The sequence below is a fragment of the Amphiura filiformis genome, chromosome 1, assembly GCF_039555335.1.
Source record: "Amphiura filiformis chromosome 1, Afil_fr2py, whole genome shotgun sequence".
NCBI classification, from domain to species: Eukaryota; Metazoa; Echinodermata; class Ophiuroidea; order Amphilepidida; family Amphiuridae; genus Amphiura; species Amphiura filiformis.
Genome location: NC_092628.1, coordinates 49522444 through 49548558, shown reverse-complemented (window position 1 = coordinate 49548558; position 26115 = coordinate 49522444). Strand labels below are relative to the sequence as shown.

The window sequence follows — 26115 nt, the reverse complement described above, 5'->3', positions numbered from 1 at the left end:
TTTACCGGTACGCCGTCAGCTCCCAAAGACCCACCACCTCAAAATTCCGGGGAGCATACCCACCAAAAATTTTGATGTGCCCCCCCGGATATAAACCAGCCACTATGCTAAATATGTTAATTTCTTATTATGTTTTTCGTATTTGAAAATACTTTCAATTTCAAACGATAGCCATTGTTTCATGTCATGAAACATAATCAGTTTCAATAACCATTAACACACAGATATGTTGAAACGCGTTATGAACGTTATTGGCGAAAGATGTTTATCAGCACTTCTTTGTTGAAAGACAGTCGTTAAACATCTTGGTGCTTAGTTTTGCTCTCGATATATTGTTTTGATTAAAACCAATAATTATTTACATGTAAAGAGAAAGTACTTACTTTAAACTATAGACCTAAATACTAGTGATGTGTATAAAATATGTTATTCACTCTTCGTAGCTATGTACGCCTAATACCCACTACTGGCTTCTCCTCTGGTCATCAGGAATTGCAACCATTTGTACGACTGCCAAGACCACACAAACCATCATGGATGAGGCATCGTGGACGACGGGTATGAAAGTTTGGTGGGCAGTATTTCTTTTCGCTTTGGTACAAACAAATGGGCTCATCTATGAATATGAAACTAATGATCTACCATGCAAATGCTTCGACGTGTCTCAATATGATTGCAGCTTGAGAAAGTTCGAGTCTATTCCACATCTTCCAGCAAACATTACTGCGATTGATTTATCGCATAACATGTTATTGAACGTATCGCAAACATCATTTCAGGGGCAAATATTACTCATTGATGTTTACATACAGTACAACAGACTTAGTGCACTCAGCGGTTCTCCATTCGCGGACCTACAAAATCTGAAATATCTCGACTTCACAGGCAATTTTTTAAGAAACCTAGAGGCAACTTCGTTTCGTGGTTTGAATAACTTAGAGGAATTGTATCTTTGCTTTAACCAACTTACAAACCTTCCCGAAGACATTTTCAGAGATCTCGTTAAATTACAGACTCTAAACATACGTGACAATTTCCTTACCGACATTCCGGACCAACAATTGACACCACTGACATCATTATGCGATTTAAACTTGATCGCCAATCTCTTTACATCCTTTACGTTTGGTGATGGTTTCAAAAACCTAACGCAGCTTTCTACTCTTCGTGTACATTCTTTCGCTTTAATATGTTCAGCGAATGAAACGTGTCACAATGACAATTCGTTGTCACAACGCAGTGTATCTTTAGGTAACGAAACATTTCAAAACCTTGCTCACTTACCAATAAAAACTTTATGGATATTGTTTGATGAGATTGTAAACGTTTCCGTCAATATCGCAGATGGCATACTCAGTCCTCTAACAAATCTCACATACTTGCACACAACTTACGAGTGGCAAAATACAGTGCCTTTTCTGCGATCAAATTTGAAACGTCTGAGGATCTATGTTTTCCCTGCCGACAAAAAACTAACAAGCAGTTCACTAAGTTTTGCGTTTAAGTGGAATGCTTCCATTGAATATATCGATTTGAAATTTTCTATAATCAACGGAATTTATGGGCCAGCTTTTCAAATGTTTACTTCTTTACGCATCTTATACCTGAACTGGGTCATATTGTCTATGCAATATATATCTGATGACGCTTTCTACGGACTTGAATATTTGGAAGAGTTATACCTAGCTCATAATCAGATGAACGTTTTACCCATTCGAGCATTTAAGGTTTTTCAAAATGGACATTTAAGAGTCCTTGATTTGAGTTACAATTCTCTAACAGGCATCTTCTCTGAAGCCGACCCTTTTAGTGCGGTGTCATCTTTGACGCACTTAAATCTTTCATGTAATCCGATACATTCAATAGGACAATGGCTGCATGCCCTTACCAATCTCAAAGAACTCAAATTAACTGGCATCTCATCGGTTCTATACATCACGACAGAATATTGGACAACCCCGTTACCGTCTCTGCGTCGATTGGATCTCGACCATCCTGATAAACAAGGTTTACTCAGATTCGTTCACTTATCTCTTGCAGAGTTGACACCAAATATTGAAATACTATATCTTGTGAAGACGCAGATCTACTCAATATCAGTCATAAACGCGACGATTAACATGACATATCTTGACGCATCAGGATCGTTTGTTGTCCAAAGAGATTTTGAGAATTCGTGGGCTACCATCTTACCCTTTTTACATATGGAAACTTTGAATTTGTCATTCAACCGTATCTATGCAATTGATAAAATGAAACTGAACCAAACAGTACCTAACATTATGCACTTAGATTTGGGGAACAACGTCATTGAAACACTTTCAGGAAGTTCGCTATGGTATCTTCATAGACTGCAAATGCTAAATATGACAGAAAACCGCATACTCTCATTACATACTACCGTAAACGAACCACATTTTGGCCATCTTACAGATTCTTGATATATCACACAATCGCATCAATGAAATACCAAAAACGTTTGTTGAAAGCTTGAACGGAAGTTTGGATATCTTTAATGCAGGCGGTAATCCGTTTTCTTGTACGTGTACTATTGAACCATTTCGTAAATGGATTCTAACTGATAGATATACTAGGCTTATTCCAGGTCTTCAATACACCTGTTACAGTCCAAACGATCTTTCTGGGCAAAGTATCGCGCAGATCCACCTAGACTGCAAATCCCATCTTGTTCTTTACATATCCAGTGGTATTTCAAGCGGAATAGTTTCTCTGCTTTTAGTAGTTCTTGTAGTGAAATACCGTTGGCATATCAGATATAGGCTGTTTTTGATGTTACACTGGCCAAAACAGAATCGTCCACTTGACGAAGAGCGGGATCCTTTTGTAAACAGAGTTCGGTACGATGCCTTTGTCTCATATGCACATGAGAGTAATAGAGATCTAAATTGGGTCCTGAATGACTTTCGGAAAAATATGGAAGAAGGATTGGAACCATTTCGTCTTTGTATTGGTCATGCGAGGGATTTCGTTCCGGGCACTCCGCTTCTTGAAACTATAACAGAGGCCATCCATAGCAGTCGCAAAACTGTAATTATTTTGTCACCGAGTTATCTAGAGAGTGAGTGGTGTTACTTTGAGACACAGCATGCATGGTTGAGACTATTAAATGAGGGTCAAGATGTGATCATTCTGGTGTTGTTAGATCCTATTCCAGACGCTAAGATGACGCTGTGGCTGAGACAGTTCCTCTGCAAAAAGGAATATTTAAAGTGGCCTAAAGATAAACCTGGTCAAAACTTGTTCTTTCGTTGTACAATGCTAAAAACACGTACAGCAGTAGATCGTCGATATGATGTTTAATTTCTCAAAGTAAATGATTATAAAAATGGATATGTGGTGTTTTTTTTTAATTGTTCTACAATGTAATTATCTGTAATTGTTAGGTACATATTTCTCTCATATTTAAACTTATTATTTTCTAGCGACGATTTCAATAACTTTGAAGAATGTATACTCTTCACTTGCGGCAGACCTGGTTCACTATTTGAATTAAAGCGCTTAATTTCTAATTCCTAAAACATTGCATATTTTGTTGTAAGTAAACTAAGCCAAAAAAGAAACTTATAATTTTTCACAAGGTCATATCTTAAAATCCTGTCTATCAAAATTAACTAAAATTACACACAGGATTGCCTCAATACTCTACTCAAAACACATGTCAGCAACCAATCAGTTGGCCAACTGACACAACCGCAAAATGCACTGATATGGAACAACTTCCTGGACCACATTCACAGCCCTATTGGCACCCAGCAAAAGAAATCTGTGAGAATGATCTTGAATCACAGGTCACAGCCAACAATTTTAACAACATTAAGTTAAAAACATTAAAGAGAGTCAAAACAAACTTACCAGGATCATCATGTCACATGTCCAAACAAATAATGAAGTCCTTTAGTAACGGGAAGCATGGGGCAATCTTCCCCAGGATATCATCAGGAACTTGGTTGGAAGCATGAGAAGCAGGTGCACAGCATGTGTGCAAGCGCACGGTGGACATACCCGTTACTAAAGGACTTCATTATTTGCTTGGACATGTGACATGATGATCCTGGTAATTAAGTTTGTGACCTGTGATTCAAGATGCCGTTCTCACAGATTTCGTTTGCTTGGTGCCAATAGGGCTGTGAATGTGGTCCAGGAAGCTGTTCCATATCACTGCATTTTGCTATTGTGTCAGTTGGACAACTGCTTGGTTATTGACATGTGTTTAGAGTGGAGTATTGAGGCAATCATGTGTGTCATTTTGGTTAATTTTGATGGACAGGATTTTAAGATACGACCTTGTGAAAAATTATAAGTTTCTTTTTTGGCTTAGTGTATTTATATACTTCTACAAAATACGGGTTTCATGATCTGTTGTTGCTACTTCAATGTTGCCCGGGGGTTCTCAACTTTGGTTTGGCGTGGATGTGCGTTTGGGACTCCGAAAAAATACCAGATTTTATACCTAATTTGACGAAAGATACTAAAAGACTCCAACTTTTGCTAAAAACTATGAAAATTTGTATCAACAGGATGACTAAACAAACATCAAAGATAAGTAACAGTCCTAAACAGTGTATGTTCTTGATTTTAAAAGATTTTATGTATTATGTTCATGCATAATCATTGTTAATTGTACTTTACTTTTCATCTGAAATTCAGATGTTGTTAACTTATTCAAACAGTGTGTTATTGTTGTGCAGTCGTTAAAGAAAACAAAAAACAATGGATATTGTGCTGATCATGATGCGTGTTCAAGTTGTATTATTGTTATATCCGTACAGTGGACGTTATGGGACATTATAGCACAACAACATTACTCTTCCTTTTATAACCACGCCTTCGAAAAGGGTTGTATTAACTTCCTTTATTACATGTTATGGGAGTTTTAATATATAGATATTAGTTTCGAGGAGAGTAAACTTTTTGTCACAATAATTTTGCCCACCATTGTCAGGTCTCTCTGTTTTCAATCATGCATCGTCGGTAGCTTTACCCGAGTTATCTCACTTGTACAGCCTGTCTAAAAAAAATGGTACAAGTGAAAAGCGCCCTCTTTGGCAATTATAAAATACTGTTGTGACATGATGCTTACATCAACGTCACGGGCGCAGTCTTAGCACACAATTGTGCCACTTTTACTAGGGAAGAGAGCTGTACATGTAAATCCATGATAGCTGATGTTGATGCGTCTAATGCACTCCCCCTTTCGGGGCGCATGCATTAGACGCATCAACATCAGCGCGCGTGCACTATTTTGTCTAATATCTCTCCCAACAAGTAATACGCGTTCATTAACCTATAACATGTATAAGTGCGCAATATTTGTTTGTCTTTTATGGCTGATGATAAAATCATTGACATGCACATGTATCTAATTTTACAGCAGAATGCGAAATATTTATTTATCTTTTAATCTCTTTTAAGTGGAAAAGTGAATCATCATTCCTGCATCACAATAAAATAGTAAAAACAGTCAAAAAAATTTGCATTGTGTAATTGATGCATGTTCTTTTGATTTCACGAAGGAACTCTTGATAAACCTGATGCTATCACTGTTACATGTAAAGCCCTCTTACCAAGTAAAAGTGGCACAATTGTGATTTTACACTTTCGTCTTTAACTAAACATATCTCGAGATTAAAACAAGCAAATTGAACAGAACAAACGGTATTTGAGAGCTAAGACTACGCTCTTGACGTTGATGTAAGCATCATGTCACAACAATATTTTCTAATTGCCAGAGAGGGCGCTTTTTACTTGCACAATTTTTTTTTGAGACAGGCTGTATACTTAGTGCTACTAAAATATACGCCAAGAGCTTTAACTGTATTACTTGTGTACAATTTCCAATCATTCAACGTTCCTTAATTTGTTTTACAAGATCTGGCTTCAGTTTTACAAGATCCAATCCACATAGATTTTATTGAATTAAGCTTCAGACCAGATTCTATAGAAAATTACGCAATTTTATTTTGTAACGAGTAAAACTTAACCCGCCTGCTTGTCACGTGATATGTCCGCATACATTGATATATGTACTGCCTTTTTATAATAATTCATAAGGGGAAGTTTGATACCATTTCTTATCTTATTTTACAGGCCAAAATTTCAATAGATAATATAAACAATAGTGCAGAAGGGAAAATATAATACGATACCATTTTGAACAATACAACTTTCGATTCTTCCATGTCTTTTCCTTTCTTCATACCTCTTTCATTTTCCCATCCCTTGTCTTTCATTTTAAATTTAGAATTTCTTTACTCTTCAATCTTTCACTTCCCCATGTCTTTTCATTCTGATACTTTCGGTTTTCATTATTCTGTATTCTTTGCTTTTTCTTCGAATTATATATTATTTTTATCTTCCTTATTTGCTTGTTTTTTGTTCCTGCTATTTCCTTTTCTATCTTGGTTTTGTATCTTTATTTGCTGGGTTTTTTTCCTGAACTTTTATTTCGTTGCCTCTGCACTTTTAATAACATTCCAAAAACATTTTTGAAAACTTGATGCAAAACATTCTAAGCAGAATGTTATTTTGGGGCTGAAAAAATGTTTTGCAAAAATGGTTTTTAAAAACGTTTTCATGACCTTTACATAACCTGACATTTAAATCGACCTTTATATAACACATGTTATTAAAACGTTTTTACCTAAACCAAAACCTAAAATATAACTTATTTAAAACGTTCTTAAAACGTTTTTGTGTTTGCTGGGTAGTAAGACAAAATGTTTAAAACATAAATAAACAAAAATTGTTTAACTTCACTCATCTGTATTATTTCAGAATGAAAATGGCGCATCTGCATGTCTGATTTCCTGTTAAATGCAAGAAAGTCGTACGTGGCAGATACGTACTTTTATTGCATCCATATAAAGATCAACTTCTCATGCAAGAAAGTTGTATCTGTAACTAATTATCTTAATAACTCTGAATAGTGAAATTAATAGGCATACACTTCAAACATATCTCTAAATATTGATTTACATTTTCATATTAAAAAGCTCAATTTCACCAAAAATGTAGATACGACCTTCTTGCATTCACATGTTTTCCTTTACTTTCATTTCATGCTTGGTGGTGGTGGAAACGCGCTACTCTGTTACAGAAAATATCTGTATTTATCTATTTAGATATTCTACATATTTATTTCAGTGCTCAATTTTAAATTCCTAATTTTTGACAGTGAGTATATTGTCAGAATTCTGGAATTCCTAATATTTGACAGTATATATTTCTGTATTAACATGCCTTTAGATTTGGGAAGACAAGTGTATGAAAACCTTGGTTTCTTGATTGAGAAACACTCACTTGATATATGGTAATACTGCCACCACTGCCACTCATACTCTAATACAAAAATATAAAATGAGGGCAGCATAACTATAAGTTCCATGCTGTTTAAACTTCGCACATGTATCATAATATTTTAACACTTCCTAATAAAAGACATCATTCTATATAAAACAACTGTATTTCGTTGTGGCCGATATATTTATTTGGTTGTATATACAAAATTACAAATAAATAACATATTTTTATTACAGATACAATTAAACTTTTGCAAGCACATAATGATATGTTCAATTGTTCACTTGTATTTATTGTTCCCCTATATATACAGTAATACACATTGAGCAAAAGAATTAAGGTATTAGTATGGTCGTTGAAGAGGAAAAACAGTGGCTACCTGGAAAAAATTGGTACAAAGCTGATTTTTGCACCAGACAAGCAGAATATATCATAGAACATCATATCCAAAATCCGAAAAAATCCTCTTTGGGGAATTTGTTTTATCCAAGATGGCCGCCAAAATGGCCGCCACAACATATAATTAACTGTATCTTAGCTTCTAAAGCAGATATGATGATGATTTTAGTGTCTTCGAATAGGTTTAAGAGGTCAGAGAATTCAAATTTGTACAAATCTAACACACTGATGTCTTCAATCATACGGAAATCCAAGATGGCCGCCAAAATGGCGCCACAACATATAATTAGCTGTATCTTAGCTTCTAAAGCAGATATGATGCTGATTTTAGTGTCTTTGAATAGGTTTAAGAGGTCAGAGAATTCAAATTATTTGTACAAATCTAACACACTAATGTCTTCAATTACACTGAAATCCAAGATGGCGCCAAAATGGCCGCCACCACATATGATTAGATATATCTCCGCTTCTGAAGCAGATATGATGATGATTTGAGTGTCCTTGAATATATTTCAGAGGTCAAAGAATTCAAATTTGTGCGTATCTAAAACACTGAAGTCTTCATTCACACTGGAATCCAAGATGGCCGTAAAATGGCCGCCACCACCACGTGTTATGTTTAGGTATATTTTGGCTTATGAAGCAGATATGATAATGATTTTAGTGTCTTTGAATAGGTTTTAGGAGTCAATTTTGTATTTATCTTCATAAGTATATGTCTTTACTGACACTGCAATCCAACATGGCCCTCAATATTGCTAAAAATCAAACATGATTAGCTAAATATCTCAGCTTCTGAAGCCAATATAATGGTGATTTTAATCTTTAAATAGGTTTGTAAGAGAACGTAGGTTTTAAGGGTCAGAGAATTGTTGCAATTACTTAAAACCGGGCTTATAACAATCAAGTGCAAGTGTAATAGAATCCCAAATAGCTGCCACCACATGTGAATATATATCTCAGCTTCTGAAGCAAAAGTAGCTGTCTTCATTCTCATCTACAGGTATAATCGCCTCAGCATTTTGGCAATGTTCTCCTGTGTAATCTTCACAAGCTGTGACACATTTAAGTCCATTTTTGTGACAGGATCATCCGTTATTTACACAAGAATTCCTGGAGGAAAGTTTACAATCGCATCGTACAAGCTTAAGCAACATATGTGGTGCTACATCTAAATTCGTAAGGATCGGTGCTAGAACGATGTCAGAGTGTTTCCAGCCCCATTGCTTTAAATTGGATTCAAGCCATTGTTTGTTAGCTTTCTCCAAAGTATGACCTGTAAAAGAACCCACAGACTGTGAAAATACGCTGCCCTTTCAGTAGGTGAAAGCTTTTGTAGATAGCTGTAGATCAAATGATGCTTTATTTGATGATACCATCGCCATGGATTAAGCGAACCGTAGAACGTTTAAAGAATCTTCTTCTCTGCCACCATATAAGAAAACAAATAATCTGATGCCAGCTGTACCAATCTGTTCTAATGTCGCCTCAGGATCGCTCATCTAGGATGATATCTGCTGCAATTCTTTTATCTTCTTCAACAAACTTGTCTTTCCATGTCCAAATGTTGCAGAAGTTGAGTCGCTTAACCACTCCATGCATGGATAAACAGGAGGTCTTGAACTTTCCAAACCACCAACCCTTTCTTCTCTGAATGGAAGTACATAAGATATCAGCCATAGTCTGGTCTCAATGGTACATCAAAAGGACAAGTATATCTGTGTCATCTGCTACAACAGGTACTTCTCTTCCTTGTCTTGCAAATTGAAGGGTACATTCCACTATCAAAGTGTCAGGATCTCCAGTACTATTGTGCACGATCAGAACTAATAATAGCTTCAGAACTAATAATTGTTTCCACAATATATCTACATAGAAAGAAGGTGAATTTTATGCGCATTTTGATACCCCATTTGTCAAATGTCGTTCAATATTAACAACACAGTAGTGCTTTTGAACAAAAATACGCGAATTTAAGAGTTGCAGTTTACAGCGACCAATGGTTATTACGCAAGCATTGTAGTACGCAAAACCCTCCATTTATCTGCGCGTTGACTTCAAATAACTGCAACTTTTAAATATGGGTATTTTTCTTTAAAAACAGTGCTGTGTTTTTACGTTATTTTCATCATACTACACCCTTAGGAACCGTGGCCGTCCACGGTTGGAAGTGTGTCTTCAGTTGAAGGTGTATAAACTATCAAAGTGTCAGCATCTCCAGTACTATTGTGCACGAACTGACCATCCATCGACTCAGCAGCGAGATAAACTGACTGTTGTTCTTCTCATTCGAGAGAAAAGGTCTGCTGGTCATGATGAGAAGTTTGAGAACCTTCATAGATTCTGTGAGCTGAATATGATAAGAACAAATGCCAGTTTATCTGGCTGCTGAGTCGATGGATGGTGCACAATAGTACCGGAGATGCTGACACATTGATAGTGGAATGTACCCTTCAAGACAATGTTCAAGACAAGGAAGAGAAATGCCACTGGGGACCAGAATATAGCTGATATCGGTGGGTTGGAAAGTTCAAGACCTTATTAACAACGTTGGTGAAGTATTGACATTCCATCTCAGGTCCTGTTTATCCATGCATGGAGTGGTTGTGACTCCACTTCTGCAACATTTGGACATGGAAAGACAAGTTAGTTGCAGAAGATAAGAAGAATTGCAGCAGATATCATCCTAGATGAGCGATCCTGAGGCGACATTAGAACAGATTGGTACAAATGGCATCAGATTATTCGTTGTCTTATGTGGTGGCAGAGAAGAAGATTCTTTAAAGCGGTCTGCGGTTCGCTTAATTCATGGCGATGGTATCATCAAATAAAGCATCCCCTGATCCACAAAAGCTTCCACCTAGTTAAAAAAGAGCAGCATATTTTCACAGTCTGAGTGTTCTTTTGCAGGTCATACTTTGGAGAAAGCTCACAAACAATAACTTGGATCCAAATCGATGGGGTTGGAAACTCTCTGACACCGTACTAGCACCGGTCCTTACGGATGTAGATACAGCACCACACGGCTGGCTTTGTTTGTATGATACAAATGTAAACTATCCTCCAGGAGTCCTTGTGGAAATAACGGATGTTCCTGTGTCAAAAAGGGATTTAAATGTGTCACAGCTTGTGGAGATTGCAGAGGAGAAAATTGCCAAAACGCTGAGGTGATTATACTTGCAGATGAAGTCGAAGATAGCTACCTTTGCTTCAGAAACTGAGATATATAGAAAATCATGTGGTGGCAGCCTTTTTGGATTCTATTGTTACTGAGCACTAACTTCTGTGATTGAAGTAATTGCAACATTGAAATCTGCAACCCCTAAAACCTACATTTTCTTAAAAGCCTCATCATCATCATCAGTCGGCTGCGGAGCAGCGGCGACAAGCTTTCTCCAACTAATGCGATCTTGGGCAAGCGAAACAATTTTGTTTGGCTGCAGCATCCCTTCAGTATCTCCCAGGAGGTGCTGGACATACTGTAAGTACAGTGTGCGTGGCCGTCCCGGTTTCCTCTTCCCATGTGGTGGAATATAAAGCGCATATTCTTTCACAGGCTCGTCATCTTCAAGACGCATAAAATATGGCCGAGAAATTTGAGTTGATGAATCTTTACTCTGGCAACCAGTGGAGTGGTGTTGGTCAGGTTGTAGATGGTTTCATTTGGAATCTGATCCACACGCTTGATGTTTAACATGACTCTGTAGCAAGATGTTGCAAATGCATTGATCTTGTCTTAAAAGCCTATTCAAAGATTAAAATCATCATTATATTGGTTTCAGAAGCTGAGATATACAGTTAAGCATGTTTGATTTTAGCCATATTGAGGATCATCTTGGATTACAGTGTGAGTGAAGACTTGACTTAGTACTTTAGATAAATACAAAATTGACTTCTCGTCACCTAAAACCTATTCAAAGACACTAAAATCATTATCATATCTGCTTCATAAGCCAAAATATACCTAAATATAACATGTAGTGGTGGCGGCCATTTTGGCGGCCATCTTGGATTCCAGTGTGAATGAAGACTTCAGTGTTTTAGATACGTACAAATTTGAATTCTTTGACCTCTGAAATATATTCAAGGACATTAAAATCATCATCATATCTGCTTCAGAAGCGGAGATATATCTAATCATATGTGGTGGCGGCCATTTTGGCGGCCATCTTGGATTCCAGTGTAATTGAAGACATCAGTGTGTTAGATTTGTACAAATTTGAATTCTCTGACCTCTTAAACCTATTCAAAGACACTAAAATCATCATCATATCTTCTTCAGAAGCTAAGATACAGCTAATTATATGTTGTGGCGGCCATTTTGGCGGCCATCTTGGATTTCAGTGTGATTGAAGACATCAGTGTGTTATATTTGTACAAATTTAAATTCTCTGACCTCTTAAACCTATTCAAAGACACTAAAATCATCATTATATCTGCTTTAGAAGCTAAGATACAGCTAATTATATGTTGTGGCAGCCATTTTGGCGGCCATCTTGATAAAACAAATTCCCCAAGGAGGATTTTTTCGGATTTTGGATATGATGTTTTATGATGTATTCTGCTTGTCTGATGCAAAAATCAGCTTTGTACCAATTTTTTCCGGGTCAAAATGTCCAACGACCATACTATATCAGTTATGTTTACCCATGTATATCCTAAACAAACACAGATATGTCATAATTGGAACTAGCTGCATCTTTTAGCTTGGATTTAAGACCTCGTTCGTTGAAATTGTTCAAGAAATAGAGGACACAATGATCAAAAGCATGAGGATGCAAATTCAAAAGTTGCAGTTTGCTTCATTGCATATGCCCTATTGACAGTTCCGCCAGGAGCATTTACGGGCCCGGGGGTAAAATGACCACACGGGCCCCTTTCACGAGCCCGCTGAGGTTTCTTTTCTTTGCTTTTATGGGCCAATCAAGGTATGTTTTCTTTGTTTTTACGGGCCCCTAGGACCCCGGGGTAATGCACCCCCTTAACCCGCCTTGTCGGCGGCACTGCCTATTGATTTGTACACAAAGCATTCTTGAACAAGAAAACTAGTACTGTTCAGTGTTTTCCATTGATTAGCACATTTAAACTAGCGTCATGATTAGAACATAAAAGTGCAACATTTGATTTTGTTCCTTCCTTAAGTTTTAGATCACTGTTTCTTCAATTCTCAACCAATTTCAACAAATGAGGTCTTAAATCAGAGCTAAATCAGTACAGGTATTGGCTGCTTGTTTTAGTTTTACAATATTTGTCTCTGTTTAGGATATACAGGGATGAACATAACTGGTACCCTTAATTCTTTTGTGTACTGTATATCACAACTAGCATATCACACAGCACTTGGCATTTGATATAAAACCATCACCATAATATAATCCATGTTGTTCAAAAAGTTTAGAATTTCAATAGAGCATTGCACGTGGATATCGTTGCTGGATTTGTTGCAATGAATATTTTGAACAATAACTATAAAACCATGATTAATCTTTCTGCAAGTGTAAGATCTATCACAGTTTACAATCCATATTTTGTTAATCATCACAGAAACTTTTAATTTTTTCAAAAATGTTTTGTTCATCGAATTAACATCAAGTCACTTTTTCGAAAGATTGCAAATGTATTTACTGGTAGATGACTATGACATAACACATTTATTCTGTCATTTTTTGCCATTTGTTTGATACAATGAGATATTTAAAGCTGGTTTGATTTGCAGTAACATTCTTTTTTTTTAACCTTCAATGACAAAAAAAAAAGCACAGTGATTTATAGTGTGCTACGCACAGGCACAACGCCTAGACATTGATCCACAAGCCTCAGCACACTTTACAGGTTGTCGCTGACCACCACACTGACCACATCATTCCATAAACCATTTAACAACAAACAAATCAGGGACTTTTGCTGCTACAAGAGCGCACACCCTAGACATTCCACAAATAACCATCGCAACCAGGATCAGCTCCCCGAGTTTTGTACGGGTTACAACAAGACAATTAGCAGTAAGTTCCTTGTCCAAGGGAATTTCAAGCTAACTCAATTTTTCCACGAGAGCATACTAGGCACCACTAGGGTTCGAACCCGCAACCTCTCGCACCATAGTCGAAAGCCTTAACGATTGAGCTAACTTGACTGCTAGAAACCTTATATTTTGTTTTTCATTACACATGTATTTTGGGTTGGATTTTAGTGCAAATGACATAGGCCTACACTTTGGTAGTGACAAAGATACGATTTAGATAGTCATAGTATCAAATCAAACACAATAACCTTATCCCACTGAGCATATACATATGTGCATATTTGGGCAATTCATCTGCATGTTTGCGGTGCAAATGTGTTTTTAAACACTTACATCACTACCAAACTCAGGGTGAAACAGAGTATAGTAAACTTGCACAATTCTTGCTTGCTAAATGATAACTGGAATAAAGTAACAATTCAATTGGTCATCCCAATGCATATTTTGCAAATCAAAATGTAATTCATTAACATAAACATCTCTGTGAGTATAGAAAGGTTATGATGCTACATTATGTAGGTAGTATGTGATGAAATATTGTCATCCCCTTTATAAGTTTGTTATGAAAAAATAAAGAAATAAAACATATCAATTAACATAGGTTTCACAAGTTACATTCATTTTGATATAATAATAATTACAAATGGCAAGGATAATATACCAGTATAATAACAATAATATTAAACACAATAAATGCAACTATTATGTTTTCAGAATCTTGTATACGATTTTTTACGTAACCAAGCTGTCCAACTAATTCACTACTTGGACCATAGCTTCTTTCATTTATATACTCATGAAGACTATTCTGAAAACATAATGATACATTTTATAGATTGTTTTCAGACCATACACACATTCATTAGTCTAGCTCGACATGCTCAACTTTGTCCGACCAAATATTTTTAAAACTCTTGGTTAAAAACTCACAAGCTTGACCAATAAATTTGAGTATTGTGCTTATTTAGCCAATTTATATCATAAAGATATAATAACATGATCATGAAAATTGAAAAATAATATTAAACATTTTTCAAACTGAAAAAAAGAGAAATGGTCAAACACATACGGATTCAAGACCATATTTATTTTAAAAATTAATTCTAATACTTAAATCATGGGCCATATGAGAATCATAAACAAACAACTACCTCCATGCATGTAATTGAAGAAACATAAATTATGTCAAAACATTATGTTTGTCTAACACAGAATGTTTGCCTATGACAAAAGTACTTTGAACTAAGCCATGCACACCATGATTGGGTGTTCATTGCAATGATAGCAACATTACATATTCAATCACAGTGATGCTGACTTACAAATCATTCAAAATTCCTTTTATACCTTGTAATAATTACTGTATAAAAACTTTCTATACATAAATAATATAAATTTTACATTATCATATTTGGTCCAAAAATATCATTTACTCTGCATTTATCTTCAAGAAGGCAAGGCTTACATATGTAAGTTTATAATTTGTACCAGACTTTTATTTTTTAGGTGTGTATCACTCTCACTCTCCATCACTTACCCAAAGTTTATTTACAGCAAGAAATTTATACCTTCCCACAACCTCTGAGATCACTTGCTGTGAATTCCACAAAATAGATCCAGTAGTCAATACATTTCAACTCCACCATATACACATAATACAAGTAATACAGGGTAATGCAGTTTCAATTGTTTCAGTGAATTGTGGTGGATATGAGGTTAACCGTTGACAGTTCTCAATGGCAAAAATACTGACCATAAACATTACATTTACAATTATTATTATTTAAATAAGTAATAAATAATTCTTATTATCTAAAGAAGACTTGTATTATTTGGACGGATGCTTTGAGGTATCAACATAAGATAATATGCTATAAATCAAACAAAGTTCAGCACTAGGATTCCCCAAGAAGTACAATGTAATACTGTATAAAAATTGTTGAGGCTGTCAAGCACAAGTTAGACCAGTTCTAACTATGAAGATTAGTCTTAAGCAGAAGGAACATTTTGGTATTTACATATACCTTATTGTATTATTGTACATCCTGTTACAGGATGTACAATAAGTAGCTTATAGATTGATGTAGTTTGACAAGTTTCACTGTTGGACTTTACTAAGAGTAAAGGAGGAAAAGAATAAAATGATCCATCCCTAAGTAAAACCTTCATAGTTAGAACAGGTCCATTGTTAAACCCAGTCTAACTTATTTTGTGCATAGGGACCTTGAGATTTTTATGACTAAATCCATATGAATTGTAGATATGGTGTAAAATTCATTTTTGTTTGTGTGCTTTCTTAGTCCTTGTCTACCACTCCCTCTAGGCATAGCATCTTTCAATGCTTTCAACATTGTTCAAGAGGAGCAGAGATGTGGGCAATGCATAAAGTGCCTCAACCATTTCACACATGATTATAGCTCAGGTCCTGTGCCAGCCTAAATGATTCATCAATAAAAGCTCTTATCATGAACCCATGACTTGCCCTCCCTGAGCTTTTTACAACAGAAATCTGGGCTTGCCTTGTCACCCTTGACTGGGTTCTAGCCAGTAACTAGCCTTATATTATATTATACAAATATTAACTGTCTGTGAGTGTGATGGTCGAAATATAATCACGAGGTGAAAGATGGATTGTTCCATTCCATGAGCGGAACGGCGAGTGGAATGGAACAATAAATCTTTCACAGTGTGATTATATTTCAAAACCATTACACTAATTTAAGACAGTTAATATTTGTTTTATATCACTCATACATAAATTCTATTACTAAAATACTATTTAAGGTAGGAAATACATTTTTTCATCAACATAACACCATGTTTTGCCATGATATACTTCACATTTTGGGGTCCACCCCATATAATAACTAAATTCAGCGAGTCTAGAGCGCAGAACTATGATGGTAAAGACCATCACACGGAGATGCTGATGGTAAAAATGATAAACGGTAATCAATCAACGAACTGTCTAGAATTTATGTATGAGTGATATTAACTGCTTTTTACCAAGTGACAGTCAGTGAAGTCAAAGTGAATTTTACAGCTTCAAATCGCAAGCACTCACTCAAACCACTATTGTAGTATACATGCCACTGAACACAAACATGAGTACCCACAATAGCTGTCTCGTCGCATTTATGTTAATGACTACATACTAAATAAAAAAGCACTATTAGTATTGGACTTAAACCAGGTGAAAATGTCTGTCCCAATTTCTTTCTAATATGGAATACTCCTCCTTATGAAGGAATATTTATCTCCAAACAGTTTATTCAGCTTATAATAGGTGAAAAAAACTTACGCTAGTTGCACGCTTCATATTATGCATGACTGGCACACGCTTATGTGAATTTATGTAAGCGTCCGTTGGGACTTAAACTTACGTGCACAGTAACAATAAACAAGTAATTTTCACCTATTATAAGCCGAACAAACTTTAGTATGGAGCTGGAGGGCTCTGACATGGACCTAAAATTACCATACATCTTCAAATATATCTCAGAATAAGTTAGTTTTCAACATAACACTGGTAAATTCTTCCAGATCCACCATGTTATCACCATTACGGTCTGCTTCCTCAATCATGTCTCTTAGCTCAGCATCTGTAAATTTGACACCAGCATCCTTGCAGGCTCTCTTCAGGTTGTCCAGTGTGATGTGACCTGAGTTATCTGGATTAGGTAAAAGTAGTGAAGGGAAATATTAGGATTACTTCTGTAGTCAGTACATTACAAACTGTATCATGAGGGCCTGGTTAAATAAAAGGAATGATGCAAGATAAAAAGCAAACAAGTATTTAACCCAAACACAAGCTATACACTTATAGGTTGTGCAATAATTATGTGTACCCAGGGTGTATGTGCCAAACAACCTCCCCCTCTCCCCCACACACACACCCTTTACAACATTCCATGGTTGTTTGATGTATATAGAATTGGCTTCATTATTAACTAAATGCAAACTATAGATGGCGCTATTTAACCTTAATCGTATTTCTTAATTTGCAAGGGTAGGTGATCAATACTGCCTTGAACACATGGAATAGGTGAAACAAGCAGCAAAGAAATTTTATACACATATTTCATCAAAAAATTGTTTGTATTAAAAGTTTGAAAGAGTAATTTTCAGTAACTAAATAGCGCCACCAATTTTGTCATAAATAGATACATTTTATATCCAAAAAAGCTTTAAAAAATGATGTAAAAGTGAATAATTTTGTAAAAAAATGGGAAATTTAAAAGTGAAAATGATTTAAAAGCATCTGTATACATTAGCATGATATCGCTTTTAGCTGTTTAAGCCTAAAATTGGGTTGTACATGATATTTTGTTTGAAAAACTAATAAATGATCACATCAAACAGCCGTGATTCCAGATCATGTGATACAAGCTCAGTGAGCAGTACATTTTGGTTTATCCTTGTGTAAAACTGCATGGAATTAGCATAGCACAGAAATTATTTATGTTCTGCAAGCTGCTTAATTCCACAATAGAGTCTTAACTCATGAAAATCTTATATCAAGGATACACCAAAAGAAAGTATGCACATTTGAACATGCTCCTGGGTTTTTTCTATGCCTTTTTAGAGCTTAATATCAAAAAAGTGACCAATACATCTGCCAAAAATCTGCCCTTTTGACCTGCCAAAAAAATTAGTCTACATCATATAATACAATGATTTGAGCCAATGGATATTTTGTATTTTATCACTCATTCAAGACAGTTCATTGGTTGATAATCATTTGATATTTATACCACCAACTATCAGTTTGATATTTTAAACATCACAACAATGCTAATCCCATGACAAGCCTCTGCACCTTGGTCAGACATAACACAAGTTTTATGGCTAAGGGACAAATACCTTATTGCATGATATAAGCATCATTGGGATTTCACCGCTTTGTGTACATACTGATGAATGTCTATGATTAGACCCCCATGGGGTCACTAAACTTGCAATACTGACCACACGATCGTTTCCAAAATCACAGAAAAAGGGGTCATTTTTAGGGCTTGTCCACAGACAAAATTGTCAGTGAAATTGGAAAAATAGTGGTGTTTTATCGCACAAATGTCCGCGAAATTGAAAAAAAAAGGGTTCTGAATTTTTGCTCCTGATACTGTGGATAGCAGGCCAGATAAATAAATCACAGGATTAAATTTGGGGTATAAGGTTATCACTGTAATTATACAGGGTGTCACAGAAATATTTGTATTTCAACAAATATGCAAGAGGTACTACTTGAATTCTGCGATGCCCTGTTAATTACTGAAAAAACATTCATAAAAGCCTCGTCCTTGAAATGTTGAAATAGGGTCAAAATTGCAAATGTGTCCTCGGAATCTAAAAAATAGGGGTGTTTCAGAGTACCATTTTGTCCTTGTTTTGGAGTAAAAAAGGGGGTAAAATTTCATGATTTGTCCTTGAAATTGACTGTGAAAAGGGGTAATTTTTAATTGTGGTAATGGTCCTACGCGTCCCCCCTGCCAGGGAGTGACCCCACTGGGGATTAGACCTACCAATCACGGACCGCTCAGACAATTAACTAAATCTTGTGGCTTACCTGATTTTATCTTCAGGATATCTAGTCAATCAATATAACATTATTCCTATATTTTCTTTTACACACTCAATACACAAAGCTTTGTCCAGTGTGTATTTTGTTATCTACTAGTGATTACAACAAACAACCGAGCAGATACAATTTTTTTACAGTAGCCCCATTCACAACAGTTTGTAGCAACTCTCAGAGGTCAAAAGAGCTATGATTAGACAGGGTCGTGACACAGTGTGGTAATAGGGGTACTTGCTACTTCCCTGTTTCTGCGTAATTTATACGCACACATGCAGGGTTATAGCTAGCCCAAGTTGAGTTTCGCTAATTTTACTATCCAATTAGAGTTTTGGCTCGGGCACAATCTTTTTAGCGAACATGAGGGATCATGGAATTAGTGCGGTCTGTGCCGGTTACCCCGACCGGTGCCGACCGGCATGGCTATAACCCTGCACACGTGGAAGTAGTCAAAATACCACACTTGCATGCTGGCGCAATCGACCAATGAAATGTTGGGATTACCTAACAATTATTATGTTTATAAGGTATGTACATGTAATAAACAATCGTTTCATAAAACAAATATTGTCTGCTTTATATATTTCACAAGGTCAATTTTTGACTGTTACATTTGACTCGGCTAGCTATCGTCTCATGAAATGGAAGAGTAAAAATTTGACATTATGATATATTTTAGTATCACAATTATAGACAGTCAATATTTGTATACCATCACACTAGTATTACTTGTAAAAGTACAAAGCACACAACTTTCACTATTTATGTAAAAGACAATTTACCACCTACCATAATCAAACATCCTGAAGCCTTGTGCTATTTCTATCTGTACATCTCTCGCTGTCCCCTGTTTGTCAATGATGAACTGAAGAAACTCATCAAAATCAATAGTCCTGTTGATGCAATAAGGATAACAATGAAATGGGCAATGGCATCACACATATTGGATTTTGTATATTAAAGTTGAGTGATCTAATTTTATTTTCACATTTTCTACCATATGAAAATTCATTTATGAACATCTTATATGAATTTGGTCAATTATTTTCAAACCTGATATTTACAAATGTCCCAACTTTCAACCATGAATAAACAAATGCTCTCCACATTGAAAAGACCGCTGTCAGAGATGGTTCTTACCAATCGATGACACACCCTGACTGCCACTAACGTCAGGTGAGTGGAACATGTTAGGATATTCAATTTCACAAAGGTGTATTCAGTTTGAATTAGCAACTACATTCAATCATTAATTTCTTGGCCATTACTATAATTTGTTAGTATGCAAAATTGCAAATGGGATAACAAAATTCATGTACATTCATAGCAATTGTATTTGTTTTAATTATGTGTATTATAAAAAAAATTTGTCCTCTCAAACAATTGCAAATTGTTTTTGTACTCTATAAATGTCACTGATTGATTGATTGATTGATTGATCGATTGATTGATAGGGACTTTTATGGGTGCTTATTTGACCTACCCTGATCTATTGGGACTTAAAAGGGTGCTTATTTGACCTACCCTGATCTATTGGGACTTAAAAGGGTGCTTATTTGACCTACCCTGATCTATTGGGACTTAAAAGGGTGCTTATTTGACCTATCCTGATCTTTTAGGACTTTTAAAGGTGCTGATGGATTGATTGATTGATTGCTTAATTTATTTATTTACTTATTGATTGATTGATTAGGGGCACTTTAATATTTGACCTACCCTGATCTACATGGACTGTTAGGGGTACTTATTTGACTTACCCTGATCTATCTAAGTCAATATCTGCTACCATAGCTGCTGCTTGTTCTTTTGTCATCTTGAAACCCAAGGCACGGAATGCTCTCTTGATATTATGAGCACTGATATGGCTGCAAATAGAAAAGCTTGTTTTAAATGTTAGTCTGTGCTGAATATACTAGAGTGTTTTTACATTACGTTTCACTACCTGAAGAGAATTGATCAAAAATGTAATTCCCTCCTGAGGTTGGTATCTGTCAATGAGTTGACCACATCACCAGGCTGTCATTATAGCTAGAGGCAGTATATGGCACACATGGGTCAATGAGTTACATAAAAATGACCTTGTGTGGTATTTAGTTCCCAGGATTGAGTTTTGCCCGAGGCAATTTGTGGTTAAAAATGTTAATCCCTCACTACAAGAGTTATTACCTTTGATTTGGTTGAAAAAGGAGGTGAGACATGATCAAATCTCTCCAGGTAACAAAACTTAATGACCCAAAAATTCATATTGCACATGAAGTTTAGGCAAAAACAATGAACTTTAATATTTAGTTACGTCAATCTTATTTTTTTCTACATCATACATGTAGTCCACAATCACAGTATTATTCATTATGCTAAGAAAATTTCCAAGGCATTTTTTAGTTGTTGAAAGAGATTGAATTTCATAACAGGCTCTACAGTGATCAGTTTAGCAAATTGATGCACTTACTCCAGTTCCTGTTCAAATTTAAGTGGAGCAATAAATATGTGTGGTGAATTATAGGGACACTGTTTCAATAATACATCCAAAAAAGGTGTAAAAATGTGTGAAAAAACATTCAATGATATGGCAAAATATTTTTCTCGCTATATACTCGCATCACATGGTTAGTCAATTTCAATCAAGTTTTAAATTGTGGTTTCTCAAATTATGGTATGTCAAAAGGGGGAGCAATTTTTAGGTGGTCCATTTTGAGAATTCACCAACCTGGGGTACACATAATTTTTGCACATGCAGCTTGCAGCCACAAAGTGTAACAAAACAGAAAGAGAAAGTGTGGCATACCGTATTCATTCCAGTAAGCGCCCAGGGCGCTTAACAAAGTCATTTTGAGTGGGCGCTTAGTTTTTACCTGGTTTACCTAATTTTTTAATAATGGGCGTTTATTAGAGACAAATTGCGAGGTTATAAAAGGGTCCTGAGCGTTCTAGTAGCTTTTCTGATGCAGAAAATGTATTGCAAGTTTACACAGGACTTGTAGTCCTCCAGCTATTTCACTGTATGTATCGACGTCTATCTGTCACTTCAACATTAATGGTACCCTTTAATAGCAAATTGAAAATACCCTGGGTGGGCTGGGTGGGCGCTTATTGGGGCATGGGCGCTTATTGGAATGAATACGGTACATGTAGCATCCATTAACAAAAGGAACAAAATGCATACATTATTACCCTTTTTTATTGGCAAATGCATCAAACACCGTTTTCAAATCCCGTATCTCATGTGTGGTCAACTGTTCAAATACTTTAGCAGCTATCCTTTCTCCAAGGAACTCTTTTGTGTCCAAGTCTACCTTTTCTCCAGTCAATACAGCTTTCAGCTGCAAAAATAGAACAGATTACACAATCAAAAGCATGAAAATAGTGCAATATAAATCTGCAGAATAGTCCAAAACAATATTCTTGATTGATCAAGATGTTATAAGATTTCAGGTGTAAAATGCAATATCCAAAGGCTGTTTTGTGTATGTTGTATATCGATTTTTAATAAATGTAAAAATAAAGGGAGCAATTTTAATCCACTGTACTGTACAGTATATGTAAGTTATGCATAGTTTGGTGGGGTTTTTGTTTGTTTGTTTGTTTGTTTTTGTTTGTTTTTTTGTAGAAACACTAATGCTTACTTTTCTAATAGATATTTTATTTAAAAGAATAAACCGAAACTCTACCCATCTTTTATTTGGGAATTTGGGACATCCACATAGCACAAGATAGTCATGTCATCGACTGGGAGGGGGCCAAATTACTCAACAGAGACTCGCAAGGAGAGTCAGGGAGGCCATCCAAATTCAGAAGGAGGGGCAAGAACTCACTCAACCGTGACGAGGGTGTACACTTTCTAGATTGTGTATATGACCCACTTATAAAATCTTCGACTGTGGTATATACCACGTTTGAGACCAATTAAACAGTTTTTTGATATCTCCGGAAATACACCGATTTGGAACTCCTATTTTCAATATATTTTAAATTTAATGAGAAAAATAGGATCTCTAATTTGAAATCAATTCATTACATGATCACGATGATAATTATTAATAAAAACACTGTAGACTGCCATTCGCTTTTGTTTAGATTTATTGGCAATGCACATAGCAATGCAATGTTTTAAGGGTTCATACCACTAAATCCGCCTGTGAAGCGGTTTCCGGCAAAAGTTTTTCACGCCTATAGTCCCAACTTTGCATAAAAATCGTGCAAAATCGGTACAATATTAACAATTTTAGTGTTGAAAATCGTGTTTTGCTAGAACTTGTGAATGTGATCTCTACTAATTTGAACAGAAAACGTGAAAATTTGAGTGATGTTTACGATGATTAGCGCATGAACACACAAGGTCAAAACGTGGTTAGCAGTCGGAAGTAAACACAGGAAAAACAACTTTGTCATTCCTCAAAACTACAAGTAACTTCATTAATAAAAAATTGAAATCATACTATTACCCGTTATTGAAAATTTTGTTCGATTTATGTGAACCAAAAGAACGCACGAGTCGAGTTCAGTTTACCAAAATGGTAGCTCCTGCCTCCTGGTCACCTCAGATATGACGTCAGTATCAAGCTGCTTATTAAGCGGTGGATCGGATTGGTTGAAATCAACATACGTTTTTGACCTTACAGGGTCAGAGATATGCATATTCATGTATGAAAACAGCGGTTGCGGATATAGTATCATCACGGAACTGAGAATTGCGACATTTTCGATGTTTGTACCGGGAATTTCAGACACGGAGACTCGCGGAGATTTCGACAAATTCAGTCCAAAGGTAACCAAAGGGTTGGGGATCGCATTTTTAACTATCACTAAATGTTTCGGAATTGAGGTCGGCTAAAAAGTAGACAGTTTCGGGGACTGTAATTGGTGTAGATGTCACATTTTGAACAGTGAGCGATAAGTGACCAATTTGATGCTCAGCACAAGTGACTATCTTTACTCAGGGTAAAGGAAACCTACATAAATATGTTTTCTATACTTCACTTGACCCAAATATATGATTTTTTATGGTGATGAGCCACTCGCACATGGAATTTTCGAGGGATTTTGATAGCAGTTCCATTAAAAAAAGCTGCTATCGCCATGAGACTAAGATCTAGAAACACCCCTAAATGCTGTTTTGGGGAATTTTGCTAGCAGAATCTTTTTGATGAAAGTCAATCTTTGACAAGATGTAACTTTGTTACGGAAAGTGCTATGACAAATATGTTTTCAGTTTTGGCTTTCTTTACTCAAGGGCTTTAATTTGATATGTAAAATGATGCAGTTTGATGGCAAATTTGAATTCACCTAGCATACCTATAAAATTTGGGGAATTTTCAGATATGTTATGCAGAAGTAAGACATAACTCGACTTATGGCCTAAAACGTGACATCTATTTTGCACGTAAAGTCTATGGAAAGTTATTTTGTGTTATGTACCCTTAAGGTTGGTCTGAACCCTGGAAATATGGGAACTTTCGGGCCTCATAACTTCTAAATTGTTGGTCCAAAGCATATAAAAGTATACATATTTAGAATGACAAAGATTTGATAAGTTCATCTGTGAGGTCAAATTTGGGCCAAAATGGCACTTTTGGCCCAAAATCTAAAAATAACAGTTTTTGGCCCACTTCTTTTGTGCACCGTAACAAAAAAATTCTTGGCCAAAATTTTAAATTAATTTTTAAAAACTAGATCAAAATATCTAGGACCCGTTTTTTCATTTTTTTGAATTTCGACTAACTTTGAGAAATTTGCGCCAAAATGGTAAAAAAATGCTGATTTTTCAAAAAAATCATAAAAAAGCCCGATTTTGGCACAAATTTCAAATATTTTTGGTGAAATTGGTCAAAATTCAAAAAATGAAAAACGGGTCCTAGATATTTTGATCTAGTTTTTCAAAATTAATAAAAAAAAAATTTTGGCCCAAGAATTTTTTTGTTACGGTGCACAAAAAAGAAGTGGGCCAAAAACCGTTATTTTTTGGGTTTTGGGCCAAAAGTGCCATTTTGGCCCAAATTTGACCTCACAGATGAACTTATCAAGTCTTTGCCATTCTAAATATGTATACTTTTATATACTTTAGACCAACAATTTAGAAGTTATGAGGCCCGAAAGTTTCCATAATTCCAGGGTTCAGACCAACCTTAAAAGTTCATGTCATTGTCAATGAGGCAGTGGCACTGTGGCAGTCAGTGCCGTAACGTAAGCTTACTTACTTACAAACAATGTACGTGTATCACAACTTACATTTTCTTGATGCGACGATTTCCCTGGTCCAGGTTCAACTGGTGGAATTGGATCCACAGGACGATCAGGAAGAGTAGAATCTGGAGGCGTTTTACTTTTGCTCTTCTTTTTTGGTTTCGGCATTATTGTAAATTCAGTAAATTGATAGATTTTGATGCACCTGTTCTGTTCAACTTCTACTAGTTGTTTGTTATTCTACTTGCGCGGTGTTTCTAGTATAACTACGTTGAATCATAAGGTTAAACTCAGAATAAAAGAAAATAATACTTCATTGTTTAACACCAAAGGAAACACCCTTTATTTTTGTGGTTATCAGATGTATTATTCATAATGCAAAACCTGTCTATGTATTAAACAAAGAATTAATTCTATAAATATTATTTTAAAAACACTGTAAAGCGTCTATGCACCAGGGCGACGAGATAATTGACAGGCCCTGATAATTGATTTGTGCTGTTGATGAGGGCGACAGATACAGCCTCCTGATCATCCAGCTGACCTTACGATTGCCTAAAATAGGGGCTGTGCAATAATTATGAGTCCTGAGGGAGGGTAAAATTGGGAGGGGCAAGAA

General features: G+C 35.8%; 2 protein-coding genes across 2 annotated transcripts; one reads left to right on the top strand and one right to left on the bottom strand.

Moving 5' to 3' along the window:
- Positions 1-2418: 2418 nt before the first annotated feature.
- On the top strand, positions 2419-3321 carry LOC140161349 (toll-like receptor 2; the record flags this gene model as incomplete). Its single annotated transcript, XM_072184839.1, has 1 exon — positions 2419-3321. A coding segment is annotated over one exon (903 nt), but the record flags the coding sequence as incomplete, so codon positions are not given.
- A 13148-nt stretch (positions 3322-16469) lies between these two features.
- Positions 16470-25740, bottom strand: LOC140166448 (uncharacterized). The gene is made up of 5 exons (XM_072189926.1): positions 25542-25740; positions 22488-22636; positions 21074-21181; positions 20106-20209; positions 16470-17412 (listed from the first exon to the last, which is right to left on the bottom strand). Exons 1-5 carry the CDS (start codon positions 25662-25664, stop codon positions 17240-17242), a joined length of 657 nt encoding a protein of 218 aa, XP_072046027.1. The 5' UTR covers positions 25665-25740; the 3' UTR covers positions 16470-17239.
- Positions 25741-26115: the final 375 nt, after the last annotated feature.

Excerpts from the sequence above, each read along its gene's own strand:
- LOC140166448 (XM_072189926.1), bottom strand. The coding sequence starts at position 25,664 with ATGCCGAAACCAAAAAAGAAGAGCAAAAGTAAAACGCCTCCAGATTCT. Across the intron at positions 22,637-25,541 it reads AATCGTCGCATCAAGAAAAT|CTGAAAGCTGTATTGACTGG; the intron begins GTAAGTTGTGAT and ends CTATTTTTGCAG. Across the intron at positions 21,182-22,487 it reads GCATTTGCCAATAAAAAAGG|CCATATCAGTGCTCATAATA; the intron begins GTAATAATGTAT and ends TTCTATTTGCAG.